The 21237-nt window shown below is 41.9% G+C and overlaps 1 protein-coding gene across 29 annotated transcripts in view; it reads right to left on the reverse strand.

The window, feature by feature from the left end:
* The window catches only part of MAGI1 (membrane associated guanylate kinase, WW and PDZ domain containing 1), a 671626-nt gene continuing 660482 nt past the window's right edge, over window positions 10094-21237 (reverse strand). For 24 of the 29 annotated variants that reach the window (XM_021070801.1, XM_021070800.1, XM_021070793.1 and 21 more), the window contains 2 exons: window positions 17736-17874; window positions 10094-13690 (listed from right to left, as the gene is read on the reverse strand). In XM_021070801.1, coding sequence (XP_020926460.1) covers window positions 12942-13690; window positions 17736-17874 — 888 coding nt within the window. In that variant the 3' untranslated portion in view covers window positions 10094-12941. Of the gene's footprint in view, window positions 13691-15550; window positions 15640-17325; window positions 17875-21237 lie in introns of those variants that run through there. The other 5 variants (XM_021070806.1, XM_021070804.1, XM_021070805.1 and 2 more) reach the window with 2 other exon arrangements.

Below are 21237 nucleotides of genomic sequence, written 5' to 3' on the forward strand. Positions count from 1 at the left end.
CTCTTCCTTCCTATTTAGTCCCATGGGTCTTCCATTCACTCTTGAACAAGCTGCACTCAAATTGCCATGAGGTCTCTGCCGAGGTCTTCTCCTTGGCAAGCCTTTCCTCCTCCTTGCCTCCTTTCTTTGCATTGTCCAGAGTAAGTCATCCTCTTAAAACAGTCATGGGCACCACACATACCTCCACTGCTCTTACCACATTTTAACTCAATCATTCAACGTCTCTCTGTCCTGTCAGACTCTAAACTTCAGGAATATTGGGATTTTTCTTGCCTTTGACAATGAGCACTATGCCTGGAGATCATGCTTATTACATATTTGCTAAGTAAGTGCTTTGAAATAAGCTATATATTCAGGAGATAAAGGAGGGAGTTAGTCAACTAAGTTCTAATTTCCAAGAATACATGGAGAATCTGCCTCATAAAATTCCTTCCATAGGGCTGACTATAGTGAGGGCTGTCAAGCTGATGGGTTGGACAGGCAGATGAAATTTTCACTGGTCTCACCATATTCAGCAATTAGTTCTAGATTTCATGTTTATTTCAAATGTATTTCCCTTTGGTCCAGAGTAGGGCTGGTCATATCAATGGCGGCTCCTCCACCCCGACTGGGTGGATGTTATATCTCATGCTAAAAACAGGAGCTTTTACTTAAATTAGCATTTATTCACAGCACTATTTTCCCAAGAATCTTATTCCCCTTAAATTTTAAGGCTTATTATGTTCTTTGGATTATAGGAATGTCATGTTCCTTTTATTCAACCATGACATAATTACTTTTCAGCACCAAAGTTGTCTGCTAAAAATAGCTGTGTGGGGGATGGGAGTGGGGTGGGAAAAGAATTGAAAATACTTTGGAAGAACTTGGAAAACAACCTTTTATCTTCATGACTGCTAATTGCTAATTATTCAATATGCTCTTTCTCGTTAGGTTTTAGCATACCACATGTCCCTTTTCATAAGAACATTAAAATATTTCTCAAATGAATTTAAATGAAATTATCCTAACAAAATCCTGGTTTAAATGATGGTGCTCAGACCTTTGTTGAGAATGTAGTAGTCTCTCCATCATCCTTATTAGTGAATAAATTTAGCGGTGACAGGAATATTAAACAAATCACAATGGATACATATATGCTAAGTATCTTTATATTTGGGTAATAACTTCTTGGAACTGAAAGACTGTTTCAGTTTACCTTGAGAAAACAATCTCTAACCACCTCTCCTTTGAGCTGCTACTCTGCTGCAAAGTAAACAAGACAACAGCAGATGCTATGAAGCAGAGAGAAACTGACCCATGCACCCTCCCCACCCCAGCCTACAAGCTTAAGCAGATGGAGAAAGCAATGGTGACCAATTAGAAGCATCTGGGACCTTAAAACGAAAAAAACAAAAACCCATGCCACACCCCAGTCTAATTAAAGCAGGCTCTCTGGGGATGGGCCCAGGTATCAGCATTTTTATTTTTATTTATTTTTAATTATTATTTTTTAATAGTTATTGCCCCAATACAAATTTTTTTTCTACTGTACAGCATGGTGACCCAGTTACACATACATGTATACATCCCATTTTTGCACATTATCATGCTCCATCATAAGTAACTAGACATAGTTTGCAGTGCTACACACCTAGTATCTCATTGCTAATCCATTCCAAAGGCAATAGTTTGTACATATTAGCACCAAGCTCCCCAACCACCCAACTCCCTCCGCCTTGGCAAACACAAGTCTATTCTCCAAGTCCATGATTTTCTTTTCTGTGGAAAGGTTCATTTGTGCCTTATATTAGATTCCAGACATAAGTGATATCATATGATATTTGTCTTTCTCTTTCTGACTTACTTCACTGAGGATGAGAGTCTCTAGTTCCATCCATGTTGGTGCAAATGGCATTATTTTGTTCTTTTTTATGGCTGAGCAGCATTCTGTTGTGTATATATACCACAACTTCCTAATCCGATCATCTGTCCATGGACATTGGGTTGTTTCCATGTCTTGGCTATTGTGAAGAGAGCGGCAACGAACACGTGGGTGCATGTGTATTTTTCAAGGAAAGTTTTGCACGGATATATGCCCGAGAGTGGGATTTCTGGGTCATATGGGAGTTCTATGCATAGATTTCTAAGGTATCTCCATATTGATCTCCATAGTGGTCGAACCAGCTTACATTCCCACCCACAGTGCAGGAGGGTTCCCTTTTCTCTACACCCCCTCCAGCATTTGTTATTTGTGGACTTATTAATGATGACCATTCTGACTGGTGTGAGGTGGTATCTCATGGTAGTTCTGATTTGCATTTCTCTAATAATCAGGGATGTTGGGCATTTTTTCATGTGCTTGTTGGCCATCTGTACATCTTCCTTGGAGAAATGACTATTCAGGTCTTTTGCTCATTTCTCAGTTGGGTTGTAGACTTTTTTACTGTTGAGTTGTATAAGTTGTTTGTATATTCTAGAGATTAAGCCCTTGTCAGTTGCAACATTTGAAACTATTTTCTGGCATTCTGTAAATTGTTTTTTTGTTTCCTTTGCTGTGCAAAAGCTTGTCAGTTTGATTGGGTCCCATGGGTTTATTTTTGCTCTTATTTCTGTTGCCTTGGGAGACTGACCTGAGAAAATATTCATGAGGTTGATGTCAGAGAATGTTTTGCCTATGTTTTCTTCCAGGAGTTTGATGGTGTCTTGCCTTATATTTATAAGTCTTTCAGCCATTTTGTGTTTACTTTTGTGGATGGTGTGAGGGTGTGTTCTAGTTTCATTGATTTACATGCAGCTGTCCAGGTTTCTGAGCAATGCTTGCTGAAAAGACTGTCTTTTTCCTATTTCAAGTTCTTGCTGCCATTGTCAAAGATTAATTGACCATAGGTGTCAGGGTTTATTTCTGGGTTCTCTGTTTGTTCCATTGGTCTATGTGTCTGTTTTGGTATTGCCTGAAGTCTGGGAGAGTTATGCCTCCTGCTTGGTTTTTGTTACTCAGAATTGCTTTGGCAATCTGGGTCTTTTGTGGTTCCATATAAATTTTGGGGTTGTTTTTTCTAATTCTGTGAAAAATTTCATGGGTAATTTGATAGGGATTGCATTGAATCTGTAGATTGCTTTGGGTAGTAGCCATTTTTACAATATTGATTGTTCGAACCCAGGAGCATGGCATATCTTTCCATTTCTCTACACCTTCTTTCATTTCCTTGATTAATTTTTTTTTAATCATTTCTTGGGCCGCTCCCATGGCATAAGGAGGTTCCCAGGCTAGGGGTTGAATTGGAGCTGTAGCCACTGGCCTACGCCAGAGCCACAGCAACACAGGATCCAAGCCACATCTTCAACCTATACCACAGCTCACGGCAACGCCAGATCCTTAACCCACTGAGCAAGGCCAGGGATTGAACCTGCGACCTCATGGTTCCTAGTCGGATTCGTTAACCACTGAGCCACGATGGGAACTCCTGATTAATGTTTTATAGTTCTTGGCATATAAGTCCTTTACTTCCTTGGTCAGTTTTATTCCCAGGTATTTGATTTTTGGGGGTGCAATTTTAAAAGGTATTGTATTTTTGTATTCCTTTTCTAATGTTTCATTTTTAGTGTACAGAAATGCAACTGATTTCAGAATGTTAATCTTATATCCTGCTACCTTGCTGAATTTTCTGATCAGTTCAAGTAGTTTCTGGGTTGAGTCCTTAGAGTTTTCTATATGTAGTATCCTGTCATCTGCATACAGTGACAGTTTCAGCATTTTTAAAGCTCCTGGGTGACTACACTGCTTGGTAATTCTCTCTGATGAGATATTGGTCTGTAGCCTATACTTTGCTAGAGATAGCTGTTCCCAATGAAAGCAGGCAAAGTCTCAACAATATTAGTGTCATCAGAAATAAAAAAGAACAGTCACAATGTATCCCTTCAAAAGTATTGAAACAAAACCACTCAAGGGTGCCAAGTTTTATATATAAGGTTGTTGGCTGCAGCATGTTTTTGTAATCCAATCCATACGGGAATATTTAAGTAAATGGTCAACTTCAGAATATGAAACTACTTGCAAATCAAAACTAAAATGAGCTATCACCTCACACCAGCCAGAATGCCCATCAGCAAAATAGTCCTCAAACAATAAATGCTGGAGAGGGTGTGAAGAAAGGGGAACCTCCTACACTGTAGGTGAGAATGTAAATTGGTGCAACCAATACGGAGAACAGCATGGAGGGTCCTTAAAAATCTACATGAAAAACTACCATATGATCCAGCACTCCCACTCCTGAGCCTATATCTAGAGAAAAACCATGACTCAAAAAGATACATGCATCCCAATGTTCACTGCAGATTTACAAGAGCCAAGACATGGAAACAACCAAAATGTCCACTGAGAGAAATGGATAAAGAAGATGTGGTACATATATACAATGGAATATTACTCACCATAAAAAATAATGCCATTTATAGGAACATGGATAGACCTAGAGATTATTATACTGAGTGAAGTAAGTCAAAGATAAATACCATATGATATCACTTATATGTGGAATCTATTAAAGTGATACAAAAGAATTTACAAAAAAAAACCCCTCAGATTTCAAAAGCAATATTTTGGTTATCATAGAGGAAACAGTGGGGCAAGGGGAAGAACTGGGAAGATGGGAATGACATATAAACACTACTGTATAAAATAGGTCAATGGCAAGAACCTACTGTATAGCTCAGGGAAATCTACTCAATAATTTGTAATAACCTATCTGGGAAAAAAAGAATGGATACATATGTGTGTGTGTGTATCCAATTTACTTTGCTGTGCACCTGAAACTTATCCAACACTGAAAGTCAACTATACTCCAATAAAATTTTTTTTAAAAAGAATATGAAACTACTAAGAGTATACTTTATTTAGTGTGTGTTACATGAATGTCCTATAAATAGGATCCTGTTCTGGGAACTTGGAATTCATCAGAGTTCAGGATCAAGATCCTTGCTCTGGTGAAGCTTACAAGGCAAGCTATATAATTTGCAGGACCCAGTGCAAACTGAAAATGTGCTGACCCTTGTTCAAAAATTACTAAAATTTCAACATGGTGATGGCGGAGCATTAAGTCAAGCATGGGGTCCTTCAAAGCACAGGGTTGCAATTCCAGAAATCTCAGTTTCTAGAGGAGGGAGACAGGTCATAAACAATAAAGATAATAAGTAAGTACATAAAGTGTATGCATATTAGAAGCTGATAATTGCTGTGGAGGGCAAGAGAGAAGAGCCAAGAAAGGAAATCAAGTTGTCGATTTAAGCAGAGTGGTCGGAATGGACCACATGGGAAGGGTGAGATTTGCACAGATCTAAATGAAGTGAAGGAATCAGCTGTGAATGCTTGGAGGCAGAGATTTCCAAGGCCAGGGACTAGCTAGGGGAAAAGCCCTAAGTGAGGCTGGGGGTGTGCCTGGGGTGAGGATGAAGCCGACCTGGTGAGGAAGGGGCATAGAAAAAGGAAAAGGCCTTTTAGACAGCTGTGAGGATTCTGACCTTTCAGTTGACATTTTAAAAGATTTGCTTGGTTGCTGCATGGAGAAGAATCTGTAGGTGGGCAGCAAGAACAGAGAGGAAGCTATTGCCGTAACCCAGAAAGGGGGTGTTGGGCTGCGAGGTCCGTGGCTTGCCCAGCTTAAAGACTGAAGAGCCCAGAAACATCAATGGTTAAGTGAAGGGGAGAGCTTACATATCTGAAGCAAGGTCCCAGGACAGCACATAGCATGACATAGCAGCAGTCACCACTCCCGGGCTGGGGTTGGGGGCAATTGCCAGTTATAGGGGGAATTGTCACGTTGCCTCATTAGTTACCAAGGAAACCAGTAGAGGGGCACTCCCCTTACCTCCTCTTTGATAAGCTATAACTATCTGGCCTGGTTAGTAGGTAGGAAGGTCAGCTGTGTGTGTAGGGTGTAGATGAAGCAGGCACTGGCCAGGCAGAGGGTGTACAGAGACTAAGGGAACAGCCATCTTGAGTGGCCTGACCACACAGGAGGGCAGATAATGAAAAAAAAATGTATATATATAAGTGTTAAAAATTATCCACGGTATATAAGGAACAGCACAAAAAACAGTACTTAATGGCCCATTTTTTGTTGCATTAAAATGAAATCCCAAACTATGTATACATTTATATATAAGGAGAAAAAGATCATAAATGTCATAAAGCCCACTGTTAATAACAGCTATTTCTCTGGATTGGGATTGACAGGTAGTAAGGAACAATGTCACCTTTTCTTTGTTACTCTCCTGACACACTTGAATATTTTATTGTAAGTATGAATTAGTTTTGTAAATTAAAAAACCCCCACTGCTTTTCTAAGTAGGATACTCCTGGAGCAGTTCTCTGCTCCACAGAGACAGGGAGGTTTGACAAAAATTGCATCATACTTAACCGAGTTTCTATAGCTTGAGAAAGATGTAGTTAATCTGAAAAAATAACAACAAAAAAGAAGGTGTTTCCAATGTGGCTCAGTGGGTTACGAACCCGACTAGTATCCATGAGGATGCCGGTTCAACCCCCGGCCTCCCTCAGTGGTTAAAGGATCCAGTGCTACTGTGAGCTGTGGTATAGGTCACAGATGCATCTCGGATCCCAAGTTGCTGTGGTGTAGGCTGACAGCTCCAGCTCAGATTCGACCCCTATCCTGGGAAATTCCATATGCCACAGGTGTGGTCCTAAAAAGCAAAAAACCACAAACAAACAAAAAAAACAAAAATCCCCAAGTAACAAGATTACAAGGTTTGAAACCAGAATCTGGAAGAAAAAAAAGAAAAGAAAAATGTAGTGAGGTGGCAATGTATAAATCTGGAGAAAACCAAATAGAACAGCGAATGACTGACTTTAACATAGGAAACCAGATACAGAGTGTTCTGCATGTATGAATAAAGGTACTGTGAAGAGGAGGTGGAAGGATTAAGTTGGGGAAAAAATGAACTCTCCTAACAAGAGGATGATAAACATGGGCCAGGGGACTTTTCAGTTATGGGACCACACCTGCCATGTCTAGGTTGCTGTTTCATGGTAAGCGTTGCTCTCTGGCCTGGCACTAGTGCTTTGCAGGTTTCACCCTGACCGTCCTCTACCCTGCACTCCGTGCAGCTCCGAGGCCATCTTTGTCAAGCTCAAACCTGAGCGGGTCACCAGCCCCTCCCCTGGCACACATACATCTCCCTGGGGGCCCTGTTGCATTCTCCAGCGGTCTCCTATCGGGCTGAAGTCTCAAAGGCAGAACAAGACTCCCTCCGCGCTCTCAAGCTGCCGCCCCTTCCATTTTGGACCACATTTCCTTCTCTCACCAGTTAACTTCTCTTCCTTCTGGAGTTATAACCTTCATCAGTCTGGCTAAATCCCTTTTTTTCTCTACTAACACTCTGTGTTTCTCTCTGCAGTGGGGTTTAGAAAAAAGCATTTGACTCGTCGCCTTGCCCTCCCCAAATGGTACGTTCCAGACCAGGAGGCAGGTGTTTCTAGTCCCACCACCCACCTGGCCCAGCGTGGTCCTCAGTGTGTTTTAAGAATAAATGAGGAGCAGGCTTGCCTATTACACCTGTAGGAATTAGCAGACTTTCTGGGCTGTTTTCCCTTCACCTCTAGGCTCCTAGGAGATTCTAAGGGATTTCTTTCCTAAAAGATAAGTGTACTTAAAAGGACAGTGTTTACTGGTGTCGTATGGCCTTTTACAGGGCCACGCTGTGCAGACCCATTTGTTCTTTTCTTGATGGATGTGACAGTGAAACTTTTCAGTTAGGTAAGGTGCTGAGTGAAAGGTGGCAGTCACATGCAAAACTCGAGTATTTACTGTTAAGACCACCTTGCTGAAATCTGTGTACTTTCAAAAAGATCTTGTGCTTTGACTCTAGCGATCACTGAATGCCTGCACTGAAGAAGTAGAACCATACCACTCCCGCCCCCAGCCAACAGGTATAATGATTAAAGGACATCACTGGGTGGAACTAGTCAAAAAATTTTCATAGAGGACCCATGCCTGCAAAATGAAAAAGAAAGAAAAAAAGAAGAGAAAGAAAAATGGTTGTTTTGGAAAGGGCCAGCCTCTTTTCTTCTTAGAAGTTTGTAATGACACACATTCCAAAATCATTAGGATCTTATTGTGCCTAAACACCCACATGCTGATGATGTTGGGGAAGTCTAAGAAAAGTCACCTGAAGGAATTTTTTTTTTTTTTTTTCTTTTTGGCCATACCCAGCAGCATGTGGAAGTTCCCAGGCCAGGGATCATATCTGAGCCACAGCAGTAACCCAAGCCACAGCAGTGACAATGCTCAGCCCTCAACTGCTAAGCCACCAGAGAACTCCGGGAGGAACTTGAAAGGGCTCTTCTTTTCAGGATAAATGCAGAGCAGCTAAGGTGGTTGATTGCTCACCAGCAGGGAAAATCCTTGTAGCTCTAATTAAGCCTCAGTACCTTCTTTTGGGGGTGACTTTTTACAGCAGGCAATGAACTTGTGCAACGTAGGGGTTTTACAAATAGTTTCAATTGTCAGCTATGCCAAAGACCACTGTAGATGCCTTCTTAGCAGAAGAGATATTTGGGAAGTGAGCAATATCCATAACTACAATATGACCAAAAAAAGCAACGTAACAGCGGAAGAGATGGATTGCAAGGAGGCACATACCCTTCTGAATGCCCAGGAACTCAGGTACCATAGGGAAATCCAAAAACCGTGTGAAGGAAAAGACAAAGTATCAGTAACTACCTGATCAACCAGGACACATCTAATTAATTAGCCTTTTCATCTAGATAAAAGTATGTATAACTCCACATGCATCTCTATCTCTGAAAGATATATTTGAAACTTTTCCTCAACTCTCACAGCATGGCATTTTAGATTTATATTTTAAAACACTGGTAAGCATACTTTTTCTACTTGCAAAGTAGTATGAACCACATCATTATTTTTAGAAGGAAGATAGAGGGCCTTCTCCATTTGAATAGTGAGAAAACATTTCTTCTCTTTGACTGGAAAATAAACTAAGGCAATGAAAAGGAGTAAAAAACTGGAGTTCCCATTGCGGCTCAGCAGAAATGAACCCAGCTAGTATCCATGAGGATGTGGGTTCAATCCCTGGCCTTGCTCAGTGGGGTGGGGAATCCAGCATTGTGGTGAGCTGTGGTGTAGGTCGTGGACTAGGCTTGGATCCCGAGTTGCTGTGGCTGTGGCGCAGGCCAGCGGCTATAGCCCCGATTCGACCCTTAGCCTGGGAACTTCCACATGCTGCACTTTTGGCCCTAAAAAGCAAGAGAAAGAGGGGAAAAAAAAAAAAAAAAAAGGAGTAGAATACTGATTGCCATACAGAAAATCCTTTTTCAAAAAAAGTTTACTGAGGACTTTTTTGATTGTCAGAGGTGGGCTAAGCACTTTGAATATACTTTTACCAACTCTATACGGTCTACCGTTTAAAAGACAAGGAAACTGAAGAAGTTAAAAGAGTTTCCATTGTGGTGCAATGGGTTAAGAATATGACTGCAGCAGTTCAGATCACTGTGGAGGCACAGGATCGATTCTGGCCTGGTACAGTAGGTTAAAGCTTTGCCACAGCTGCAGTATAGGTCATAACTGTGACTTGGACTGAATCCCTAGCCTGGGCACTCCATATGCTGTGAGTATAGCAACCCCGCTCCTCAACAGCCGGGGGGGAAAAAAAAAAAAAAAGAGGTTAAGGAACAGCTCATCACTACGCATAGCTGGGAAGTGATGAAGCTCTTGGTTTGGTGGGTTTTGCTTTATTACCAGCGTTCCATGAATACCACAAAGCTCAAAATTTCACATGCTTTCACATTAGCTGGGGATCTTCGTAACTGCATATTCTGATTCAGTAGGTTGAGGGTAGGGCCTGAGATCCTGCCTTTCTAATATGCTCCCCTGCCCCCTGTGCACGAGGCAGCAGCCGGTCCAGGGACCACACTTTGAGTAGCAAGGTACTACACTACGGCCAGACCAGAATTTCCTCTCTTTCCACAGAATGGTATGATACTTCATTGAAATGGGAGCCAGACACTCTCACTTGGTTCTGTGGCCCTGATACACTTAAGACAAGACGGAGACAAAAAAAGATATCAATCCAGAAGCAATCGTGGTTATGGAATGCATACATTTCCATGTATTTTTACAGTAAAAATGCATTAAAAAATCTTTCACAAAAGAAACTTAAAAAATACAAGTAGGGTGTTCAGTTCTCCCCACAACATTCTTTCAGGCATCAACTGTGTAATGGGTGGGAGAGGAGGTCCTATACGGTTTGATTTAATCATACAAAATACTCATCCATATCATCTCTCATCAAGACATTTACATGAAGTGGGTGGGGGATTAGGGAAAGGAGGCTCAACAGAAGCAGTCTCCAATGTAAGGTTACAGTAGTTCAGAGAAACTATCTTTCTGCTTAATGCATAGTCCCTGTACAGTACAGTGTTTCCAAAGCAAATCTGATCTATAGCGCTCAGATGACGCAGCCACACCAAAAGTCTTCACGGAAGGAGTCAAGCCCAGATAGGTAGCACATGGATTCTAAAATGTTAAATATCATCTCTGACACCACGAAAGACATCAAGATGTTCACTTCACCATGTACTCCAAAAATCCGCCTCTTGAGTTTTATTGAAAACTCTGGACCACAATTGAGAGCATCGATCATTTAACATTACCGATTTGGCTCAAAAGAGTGAGAGAATTCCTAGCAGTGGACTGTTAGGAATCAATTCCCCAGGATGGCTCTTAAGAGACTGATGAAAAAAGAACATCATTATTCAGTTGTGTTCTCCCTCTGCCTTACTATACAGCCCAATGTGTGCTTTGGATGGAAAACGCTGATGGTAAAAAGAGCAGTCACACAAGACGTTTTCCTCTCTCGTAGTTATAGAATGTACGCTGTGTCTGTTCCAGGAAAGGAACTTGGTTTGTTCATGTCCACACAACTACAGCTACTCATTCTAATGTATAAACCCATAAGTCAAATAAAGCTATGAACAATGTAATATTTATATATGCATAGTGTTTTATAAAAAGATTGGCCCACATACTGCTTTTCATCAACACAGAAAGAGCATTAAGTCCATAGCACACTGCAAGAGATGAATGAAGAACAGAAATGCAAACAGGTGCTTAATAATTCACAAGCAGGCTCACCATGGAGGAAATGATGGTATTCAGACCAACTAAAGCTTCAAAGAATTACTTATATAGTCTCCCATTTTAAAACAGCTTTACATACCTGATTTAGTTTACAGTAAAATATATCCCAATGAATCAATTTGTCCCATATTCAGAAATATAAACACATATCACATTCCTCACAGCTAAATTTTTGTCATAAATTCTCTTTTATACAAGAAAAAAGGCAACAGTTGTTTTGTTTGTTTTTAAACAGGCTCTATTAATTACAATTTTTAAACTCTGTACACACAATAATTGGCTGGTTTTCTCCACTTTTTTTCTTTCTCCTTTTTCTTTTTTTTTTTAAAAACAGTACCATAAGAACAACAGTGATTGACTTGCAAAGTTTTGTGTTTGTATGGAAAATGCAAAACAGTACTACAGAAATACACAATGCATCGTAAGCAGCGGTTTGCTGTAGTGGTCCAACAAATACAAGCAAACGTTTTGGCTCAGCTAGGCAGTAATCCATTTCAACCACACCCTGGGGCTACAGCCGACCCAACCAAACCTCCTGCGGGAGAGCAAAAGAATGGGTCTGTTTTCAAAGAAATATCACTGTTTTGTTTTGTCCAAAGACTCAGGGTCATAAGGGCAGAAGGTTTGCCAACTAGATCTAGAACCACTGAACTTGCACCCTCCTATCCCTTTCAATCATCCTGGAGACTTTGATTAGGATTCCAAAGGAAAATTGGCATTTCTAAGAATGAACATGCCCAACCCGCACTTCTTTAAATATCACCAGAGAGTTGCCTTCCACCAAGATTTACTCCCCCCCACCCCTCCCACAATCTGGTGAAGGGCAACCTCGGGATTACACTAAAAACGGAGGAACATGACTTTTGTGTACTGGGGATTTTTAGGGCTCCCTCACAACGGGCACATTGCCCCCTCCATTTCATCCACTATTCTCCCTCAAATCAGGCAAGACAACATAGGTGTTTGTTGTCTATTCCCTCCTAGTAGTTGAGCAAAGCTGGGATGGCACTGCCTTAATGAGATCTTATTAGATGTTGGTGATGCTAATGAACCTGACCATCTGTGCTTGGGCTGTATTTGGGTCAACCCTCTCCTCTCTGTGCCTTTCTATGGCCGGGAAGAGTACAAACTATTTTCTAAACCATCTATAACTCAAGAACATAACATTTCTTTGTGCTGTGTTGTTTAGCTATAAATATCCTTCATTTGCAATAGTAGTCTCTTCATACAGTTTGCTTAATTTTAGGATCATCGACAATCCTAATCCATTCCAGAGTCCTCAGCTTTTACAAATATAACTTTTGCCTTTTTGCTCTTCTTTTTTTCCCCCAAGAAAACCTCCTAACTACAGTAGAGCACTACATCACTACATAATAGTCTATATCAAGCTTATCAATAATTTTCCTTACTTAGAGAAAATGATCAACAACCCCATTTAACCAGGAGAGAAAAAGATCGCCCCCAAAAGGGAACAATTCTTGATAATTCTACAGTTTATGTAGAAACAAAATTTATATTCCTTTGGGGCAGCATTTGGCAAATAATTTCCAAAAAAAGTATGCATTTAAAAATACTTTCTTTAATATGATACATCAGGCACAACACTTTTCATATAGATATATATTTTTTTCTTCTAAGATTGCGAATGCATCAAATGTTTGTCACTAGTCACAGGATCATCAGGCTGACGTCAGATGCTTCATTAGGTAAGAAACTAAATTATTTCAGGTTTGTGAGCTTCCTCTTAGAACCTTTGACACGGTAAAGGCCAGGATGTGATTCAGAGTCTCAGATACTGAGGTCGGTGCTACATTCTTTGTAAGGTCGCCTTCTCTGCTCCGGGGGATGTCTGGAACTTCTGCCGGCATCCTGTTTCAAACTCGCCTCGACCCTCTCCCTCTCTCGGTGGCTGCCTTTGTCCTCTTTGCTCTTTTTCTCCAGGGACCGCTCTCTCCTCCGCTCGGGGGACCTGGTCCGCCTCCGGTCTGTGGATTTGGCTCTCCTTTCGGGTGAGCTTCCTCTCTTTCGCTCGGGGGATCGTCTCTGATCCAACAGTCTTTCAAGAGACCTCCTCCGGCGGCTGGGGGAGCCGTCCCTCCGGCGGGTCGGGGACCGCTCCCGCCTCCTCTCCGGGGAAACCTCCCTCCGCTTCTCCTGATGCTCCCTCCTCTCCAAGGTGTTGTCAGCGCTGCGCGTGCCTTCCCTCCGCTTCTCCGGGGACCTTCTCTTGGGGCCATTGGTCACCATCCGCTCGGGTTGGGCATCCCTTCGTCCCTCGGGTGCCCAGTCCTTGGGTCGGCAAGCCCCACTGTCGGGTTTTCTAGAAGTTCCGTTCCATGTGTGATGTTCATTGGGTTGTCGGCTGCCTTTTGGATCCCTCACTTGTGCCCGCTTTTCCCCATGTAGTGATGATTTGTGAAGATCAGGTGCGTAACTGGACTCCAAGGATGGATGCTGTCGACGGTCGGGTGGTGTGGCCCTCATTTCCGGAACACCTTGTGGACCGGCGGGGGGGCCGTTCCCGTCGCTGCTGGGGTCTGCGAGGCAAAGAAATGGAGAGCAACAGTTTGGTACCAAGGACCTGTCTCCTGTCCCCACCCGCACACTTGAGATCCCATTAGTCACAACAAACAAACAACTGTTAAAAGCAATCAGAATCAAAGCCAACTAAGTCTTGGTTAATTTCAGTGTCAATGAAACTTAAGAGTTAAAAACTAGTACTTGTGGCTTTCAGCAGCTAGCCCACTGTTCTTTATACTTATGATTAAAAGACTTGCAACATCAGTCATGAATTTCATCTTTAAGGGCACAACTCAAATAGTCTGTCTAAAATTAGCAAAACATCCCCCTCTTAACTATCTCCTGCTTTTTCCTCACCCTCCCAATCCTTCCCCTCCACCCCCCACTATTTATATTGAAACAAATACTTGTTTGGGTTTAAAAATAATCTGGACTACTGAACTGGAGGGGCATGAGGGAACTTTTTAGGGAAATGGAAGAGGCCTATGTTTTGATCTGGGTAGGGATTCAATGGGTGCAGACAGAGGTGAAAATTCACTGCAATGTTACCTTCAGGCTTTATGCATTTTACTTTAGGCAAAGACTACTTCTATTTAAAAAAAAAAAAAAATCCTGTCTGGTGACTAGAGAGAGGCAACAGAGCCAGCTGTTGATGATGGGCAAATGGGACAAAATGTGAGGGTCCATTAAACATTCTACCTTTGTGAATGTTGTTCAACTATTTTCTTTATTTTTGTGAAAGTTTAAGAACCTGTTGTTAAACTGTGGAATCTTTTGACAGATAAAAGGAAGAGACATTGTCAAGTAAACACAGGACATAGTTGGGGTTTAGACAGAGGCGCTTTTCTCGATGCTATAGAAGCACCCATAATTACATCCATGAGCCGCGGAGTCACTGGACAGCTACTTACATCAAGACATCTACAGATTAAACAGCAGCGTAGCCCATAAGGTTGGATATTTATTGTTACGCTACCTGAAATGACACTGCGAATATTTTAGGTAGCCTCTTGGATGTATGTGAGCTCTTTTCAAAACAGGAATGCTTTGTCACACCTAAATTCAGTATGTCATATACATGGTCCCATGCCAGGCAAGGCACCTGAAATAGTGTGCTGCAGCATGGAGGGCAAACTAGAGCCACAGTCATGAAGGAATCACGGATGCCCTGGAAGGATCTTTCATGAGCCAACAAGGTCAATATTAAGCAAATAATCTCCTTCATGAATGGTCTCCCCAAACACAGGGTGGATTTTAACAAAAGCAGGAATATACCGCTTTTGTTAAAAAAAACAGGGGTCAATATACTTTTTCTATAAAGGACCAAAGAATATTTATGGTTTTGCATAATTTGTCATAACTGGTCATCGCTGTCACTACAGTGCAAAAAAAGCAGCCGTGGACAACACACACACAAAAAATGAGCTTGGCTAGTACCAATAAAACTTTATTTACAAAAAGAGGCTATGGACAAGATCTAGCCAGTGGCCTATCATTTGCCAAGAGATAGGTAATCTCCTCTTCCTATCCAACAAAATCTTGTCCTTCTAGGTGAGAGCTTTGGGATCTTTGTTTTCTCTGAACACTGGGTAGACTACTGAAATTAACACACATAGAAGCTTAGGAAGTCATTTCAAGATCTGGGTGAGGGAAGGGCCTTCAGTGACTATCCTCCACCTAACCTTGGGGTTTCTTAACACCTACATTTAAGGGAAGGGAGAGTAAGACTTTGCACAGGGTCAGCGGTGTACTTACAATTCAAGGAACGCAGGGTGCTCAGAATGAATTGCCAAACATATCAAAATAGAGCTAAAGCAGAAGCAATGAGGAAATTAGGCCACAGCACAGAAACACCTAGTATTGATTGAGCTACAAACCGTAGTTTGATTATGGCCCATAAGGTAGAAGCAAGCCTCCCCGTGCTTTTCATTTCTCATACATGCAGCGAGATTAGGAGGTATCATCGCTGTAGAAGGGAGGGCCCAGCACCAAGAACAGTCAGAGAGAAAGAGAAAGAGAGAAAGAGAAAAAGTTGAACATTTAGATTCCCTATAACAAAGAGGAAAGAAAAAAAAATCTGCATTGGTTAACATAGGGCAAAGAGAGTTTATTTGTCCAGTCAGACAGTCTAAGGCAACACTCAAATAAGGCTGCAGAGACCAAAATTAGAACAGTGACGCATTCAGACAGCCAGATAAGGTGACTTAAGAACCCAGACAATGAATGCACCCTTTTTTCTTTTTCTTTCTTTCTTTTCTTTTTTTTTTTTTTTTTTCAAACAACTGGAACAATGACAAGCTGGCATAGGAGAGCATTAACAATAAACAACCAAAGAACATAGTTCCCTCCCTCCCAACACCCCCCCCCGAAGACCGCGGCAGTTAAATTAAGTACAAAAAACTCATTACAAAAATAGCCTCACAGAGAAGCAGGTTCCAATCAAGTCAGAAAAATATTGGAACTTAACATATTATAACCCATTTGTGACTCTACTCAATAGATAATAGAGAAATTTAGTCCCAATGACACATGGAGACAGTACAAGCAGCACAGCCCTGGCACGTTCAACCCTTCATAGCAAACGGTGTATTGAAACGATCTTTATTTTTAGCCCAAAGAACGGTGGTTAGTGTTGGATTTTCATCCTCAGTGCAACAGACATAGGTTTTGAGAAGGTACACAGGTTACTGACGATGACTCTCAAATGAAATATCACATCCAACAGAAGCATAGGAAAGACAGAAAAGGGAGACAATGTTACAGTTTCAAGTGGCATCGATACACCTATGGTCAAGGTTTAGTACAGTGCACAGCTGTGGCATCTTAAAGTGGTCAAAATACCTCCCCTGGGGGTGGCCATGTCTAAAGGGGCCTCATCTGATCCCACCTCTCCCCCACCTGGGACCTCTGATATTTTGCACCTGGAGGGATGTCCAACACCTGGGAAGGATGGCCTTCAAAGGAGTGATCCTTCTCCTTGAGCTGCATCTCAATTAAGGATCTCATTAAGTCCAAAAATGCAAGGGGGAATTGTGCAGAACGACTTTCAGAGAAGAGGGTGATTAACAGATAAATCCCTAATAAAGGGGACCAACATATATGGGGACCATTCAATCACAGTTTCTATAGAAACTTTTGTAGACCTTTGGTTGGGAAGAAAAGCCCTACATCTAGGGCATAGCTTTTTTTTTTTTTTTTTTTTTTTTTTTTTTTTAATTTTAAACAAGAATCTCAAATAAATAGGACAGAATTATTACAATATACAATATTTTGCCATCAGAACACTAAGTTACGTAAAGATCACTGCTGTTGAGTCAAATCACGGCTACAGATATGACAAAGGAACTCTATGTATAAGCTGGCTTTCCTCACAGGAAAGGTATAGTAAAGGTATGTTTCCCTCATGATGTGCACTGGGAATCTATTTCATCCTTTATCATTTAAAAACATATGGCTAATGTATCAAGAGTTTTGTTTGTTTTGTAGTAGTGGGCTCAGGTGGTCTGATTTGGGGTAGGGGCCAGTGGAGAGGGATGCAGAAGTGTTGTATACAGAGCATCAAGGAGGTGAGCAAGGCCCCCAAGTCATCTCCAAATTTCATGCCTCTTAAAGACTTCAAGTAACCAAAAAAAAAAAAAAAAAGAGGAGAAAAAAAAAAAAAAAAGAATTGTGCCTCGACATATCACTCAGGAAACCTGCTTTCCTGCTTCTTAAAAGGAGTATAGTCATTTTGTGCTAACAAGTGGATCTGAGAAACGGTTTGGCACAGTTCAAACAAACATTCCTTCGCTCTTGGTCGGACTAGACAAAATGTTCTCTCTGATTATCAGAAAGGGGGCTATAAAGATCTTGTCTTAGGCCATGCCCCAGTCCACGTAAGCAAGCAAAAGGATGAAATGTGTAGAGATTTCAGAACAAGCGAGGCAAATAACCACATGGTGCGAGAGGCTGGTAAGACACTGGTGAATAAGGGAAACAAAAGGGCTTTCCTGCTGCAGTTCTGGAGACAAATTCATGGAGTCATGCCAGGGAAGGAAGGAATGTTTTCATAGTTTGACCCACCATATTCTGGGACCGAGCCGTCTCCCCGCTTCAGAAACAGACGCACCCTGCGGCCACCATTCTTAATCAGTTCTATAGCCCGAGAATGCTTCATGTTTTTGGTGGTCTCTCCATTGATCTCTAAAATTTCATCACCAACCTGCCAGAGCAAGAGAAAGCCAAGTGAGAAGATCACAGAAAGGCTGCACCAGTGACTGAGGTGCTTTATGATTTTAAACTCTTTCACTTTTTTTTTTTTTTTTTTGTCTTTTTGTTGTTGTTGTTGCTATTTCTTGGGCCGCTCCCGCGGCATATGGAGGTTCCCAGGCTAGGGGTTGAATCGGAGCTGTAGCCACCGGCCTACGCCAGAGCCACAGCAACTCGGGATCCGAGCCGCGTCTGCAACCTACACCACAGCTCACGGCAACGCCGGATCGTTAACCCACTGAGCAAGGGCAGGGACCGAACCCGCAACCTCATGGTTCCTAGTCGGATTCGTTAACCACTGCGCCACGACGGGAACTCCTCTTTCACTTATTGATTCACTTTGTATTTATTGAACATGTTCCAGAAATATCTTCTACTACTTAGGATAGAACAATGGAAAAAAGACCCCAAATCCCTGTCCTCATGGGGATCATATTCTAATGGGGGAAAGATAACAAGGAAACTATAAAAACGTATGTATGCTAGTCAGTGTAAGTGCTAAGGGGTAAGTACAACAAAGGGGAATATGAACTGCTGGAGGAAGGAGGATGTGGTAAGACAGCTTCTAGGATGTTTCCCAGTAACCCCTGCCTCCTTGAATCCACATCCTGTACAAGAGGTCAATTCAAAGAGAGAGTTACAAAATAAATTTGGCTCCTGTCTTACTTGCCTTTTTTTGTTCTCTCATTTGTTCATTCTGATGCACGCTGTGAGCTGCCTTAGAGAGAGGGCTATGATTTTCCTATGATAAGGAACTACAGGAGGGCTTGGGCCAACAGCCCAAGATGCACTAATCCTGCCAACCAACAACCTTGTGAGTGAGCTTTAGAGGCAGAACCTTCCCCAACTGAGCCTTCAGATGAGACCACACTCCTGGTTGATACATTGGTTGCAGCATTTACTATGAGAAGGCTGCTATTCTAGGCACTGTAGATAAAGGGATGAACAAGACAGGCAAGATCCTTGCTCTCATGGGGCACATATTCTAGAAGGTAGAAGAGGAAAAGACTGGCTTTGGAGTTTACAGCACTGAATTTGTGTCCTATCGCTTGTGGGCTCAGTGACCATGGCCAAATCCTCTCACTTTTTGGAGTTCACTTCATCTGTATAAGAGGAGCATAACAACTCATGCCTACCAAGCTGAGGAGGGCCAATCGAATAATACATGTCAATATGTCTTCTGAACTATACAATATTACACAAAATATCATGATAGTGGTATTTCTTTTTAACAATTTTTTACTAAAGTATAGTTGATTTACAATGATCAACCAATTTCTACTATACAGGAAAGTGATCCAGTAATACATACATACATTCTTTTTCTCATATTATCTTCCATCATGAAATATCACAAATGATTGGATACAGTTCCCTGTGCTATACAGCAGGACAGTAGTACTTCTTTCAATCAGAAAATTTTTAAGAGTAAAGCCATGGAAAAGCATATCCCATGTGTCTGAAATTTAAACAAAAGGAATATATACCACTGTATCTGAGCCATCTGTGCATGTGTATGCATAGAGGAAAGATATACAAGAAACTGGTATATAGTAGGACACTGGAAACTATATTTTTACTATGTCCGTTTTTTTTTTTTTCTAATTTAAAATTACATTCATGGTCTACTTTCTTAATTTAACAAAAAAACTCCTTAAGAAATTCAGACTGGTAAGTTCCTGTGTGGTGTAATGGGTTAAGGATCCAGCAGCATTGTCACTGCAGTGGTTTGGGTTGCTGCTGTGGTGCAGGTTTGACCTCTGGCTCGGGAACTTCCATATGCCCCAGGTGTGGCAAAACAAAACAAAATTCTGTCTAAAGAAACTTAAACTTCAAGGTTCTGCTTAAGTTACAAGTATTAAGTTTTCCACCTCTGGTCACTTCCCTCTTTCTGCTTAGGACTAATTTTATTCACATTTTTCTTTTCCTGACCTGACTCTTGATTTCTTTTAATTCCTTGTAAATTGCTCCCTAGGTGTATGTCTCAATCTACATCCCCTATGAGCAGATGATAATTCTTTTTTCAATCATCTGATCTGCCCAGAAGAGCAACATATTCATACATGGCAAGAGAAAATAGATATCTATGCAAAAGAGGGTGGACTTTGACCATGTGTGCATTTAAAATTTGCAGGAGTTAACCATTGTGGCTCAGCAGTAATGAACCTGACCAGTATCCGTGAGGACTCGGGTTCAATCCCTGGCCTCACTCAGTGGGTTAAGGATCTGGCATTGCCATGAGCTGTGGTATAGGTCACAGACGAGGCTTGGATCCTGTGTTGCTATGGCTATGGCTGGCAGCTATAGCTCGACTGGACCCCTAGCCTGGGAACTTCCATATGCTGTGGGTGTGGCCCTAAAAAAACAAAAACCAAAACAAAACACGCCCCCCCCCCCAATGCAGCTTTGACTACTCCCAAATGACTCTGAATATTCATGGCATAGAGTCCTTGGCCCTTTGCTGAGGCAGAATTAACTACCTCCTGAGGACAGGGGAGGGCTGTGGTGACTAGCCAGAGCCTGAATGGAGCTCACAACCCAGAACCTATAGAACTACATGGCTTCCTGCTCTCTAAGCATGCTGCTATACTTAGGAATTCCTAGGAAGTCATATGCCTGCCTCCATGAGATTCAGTAGAAGAACTATGGAGATGGGATTCAGAAAATATCCACTTTAATAAGTTCACACATTTTTTTTAATTTTATTTGTGCATGCCTGCATCATACAGAAGTTCCCAGGCCGTGGATGGAACCTGAGCCACAGCAGTAACCAGAGCCACAGCGGTAACCAGAGCCACAGTAATCATAGCAGTGACAGCTCTGGATCCTTAATCCACCAAGGAACTTCTGTATGTGATTTTTTTCCCTCATTTTTTATCTGCCCCATAGCATATCATGTTCCCGAGGCCGGGGATCAGATCTAAGCAACAGGTGCAGCAATGCCAGATCCTTAACCCACTGGGCTAGGCCAGGGATCTAACTGGAGTCCCATTGTCTTCCAGTGCTTCCAAGATGCTGCTGATCTCTGTTGTGCCACAGAGGGAACTCTCTATAAGTGATTTTATTTTATTTATTTATTTTGCTTTTTTAGGGCAGAACCTGTGGCATATGGAAGTTCCCTCGCTAGGGACTGAATCAGAGCTGCAGCTGCCAGCCTACACCACAGCCACAGCAACATGGGATTCAAGCCAGTCATGTCTGTGACCTACACCACAGCTCTCCGCATCGAGGGAACATTAACCCACTAAGCGAGGCCAAGAATTGACACCTGGATTCTCATGGATACTAGTTGGGCTTGTTACCGCTAAGCCACAAC

Source organism: Sus scrofa, chromosome 13 (genome assembly GCF_000003025.6).
Source record: "Sus scrofa isolate TJ Tabasco breed Duroc chromosome 13, Sscrofa11.1, whole genome shotgun sequence".
NCBI classification, from domain to species: domain Eukaryota; kingdom Metazoa; phylum Chordata; class Mammalia; order Artiodactyla; family Suidae; genus Sus; species Sus scrofa.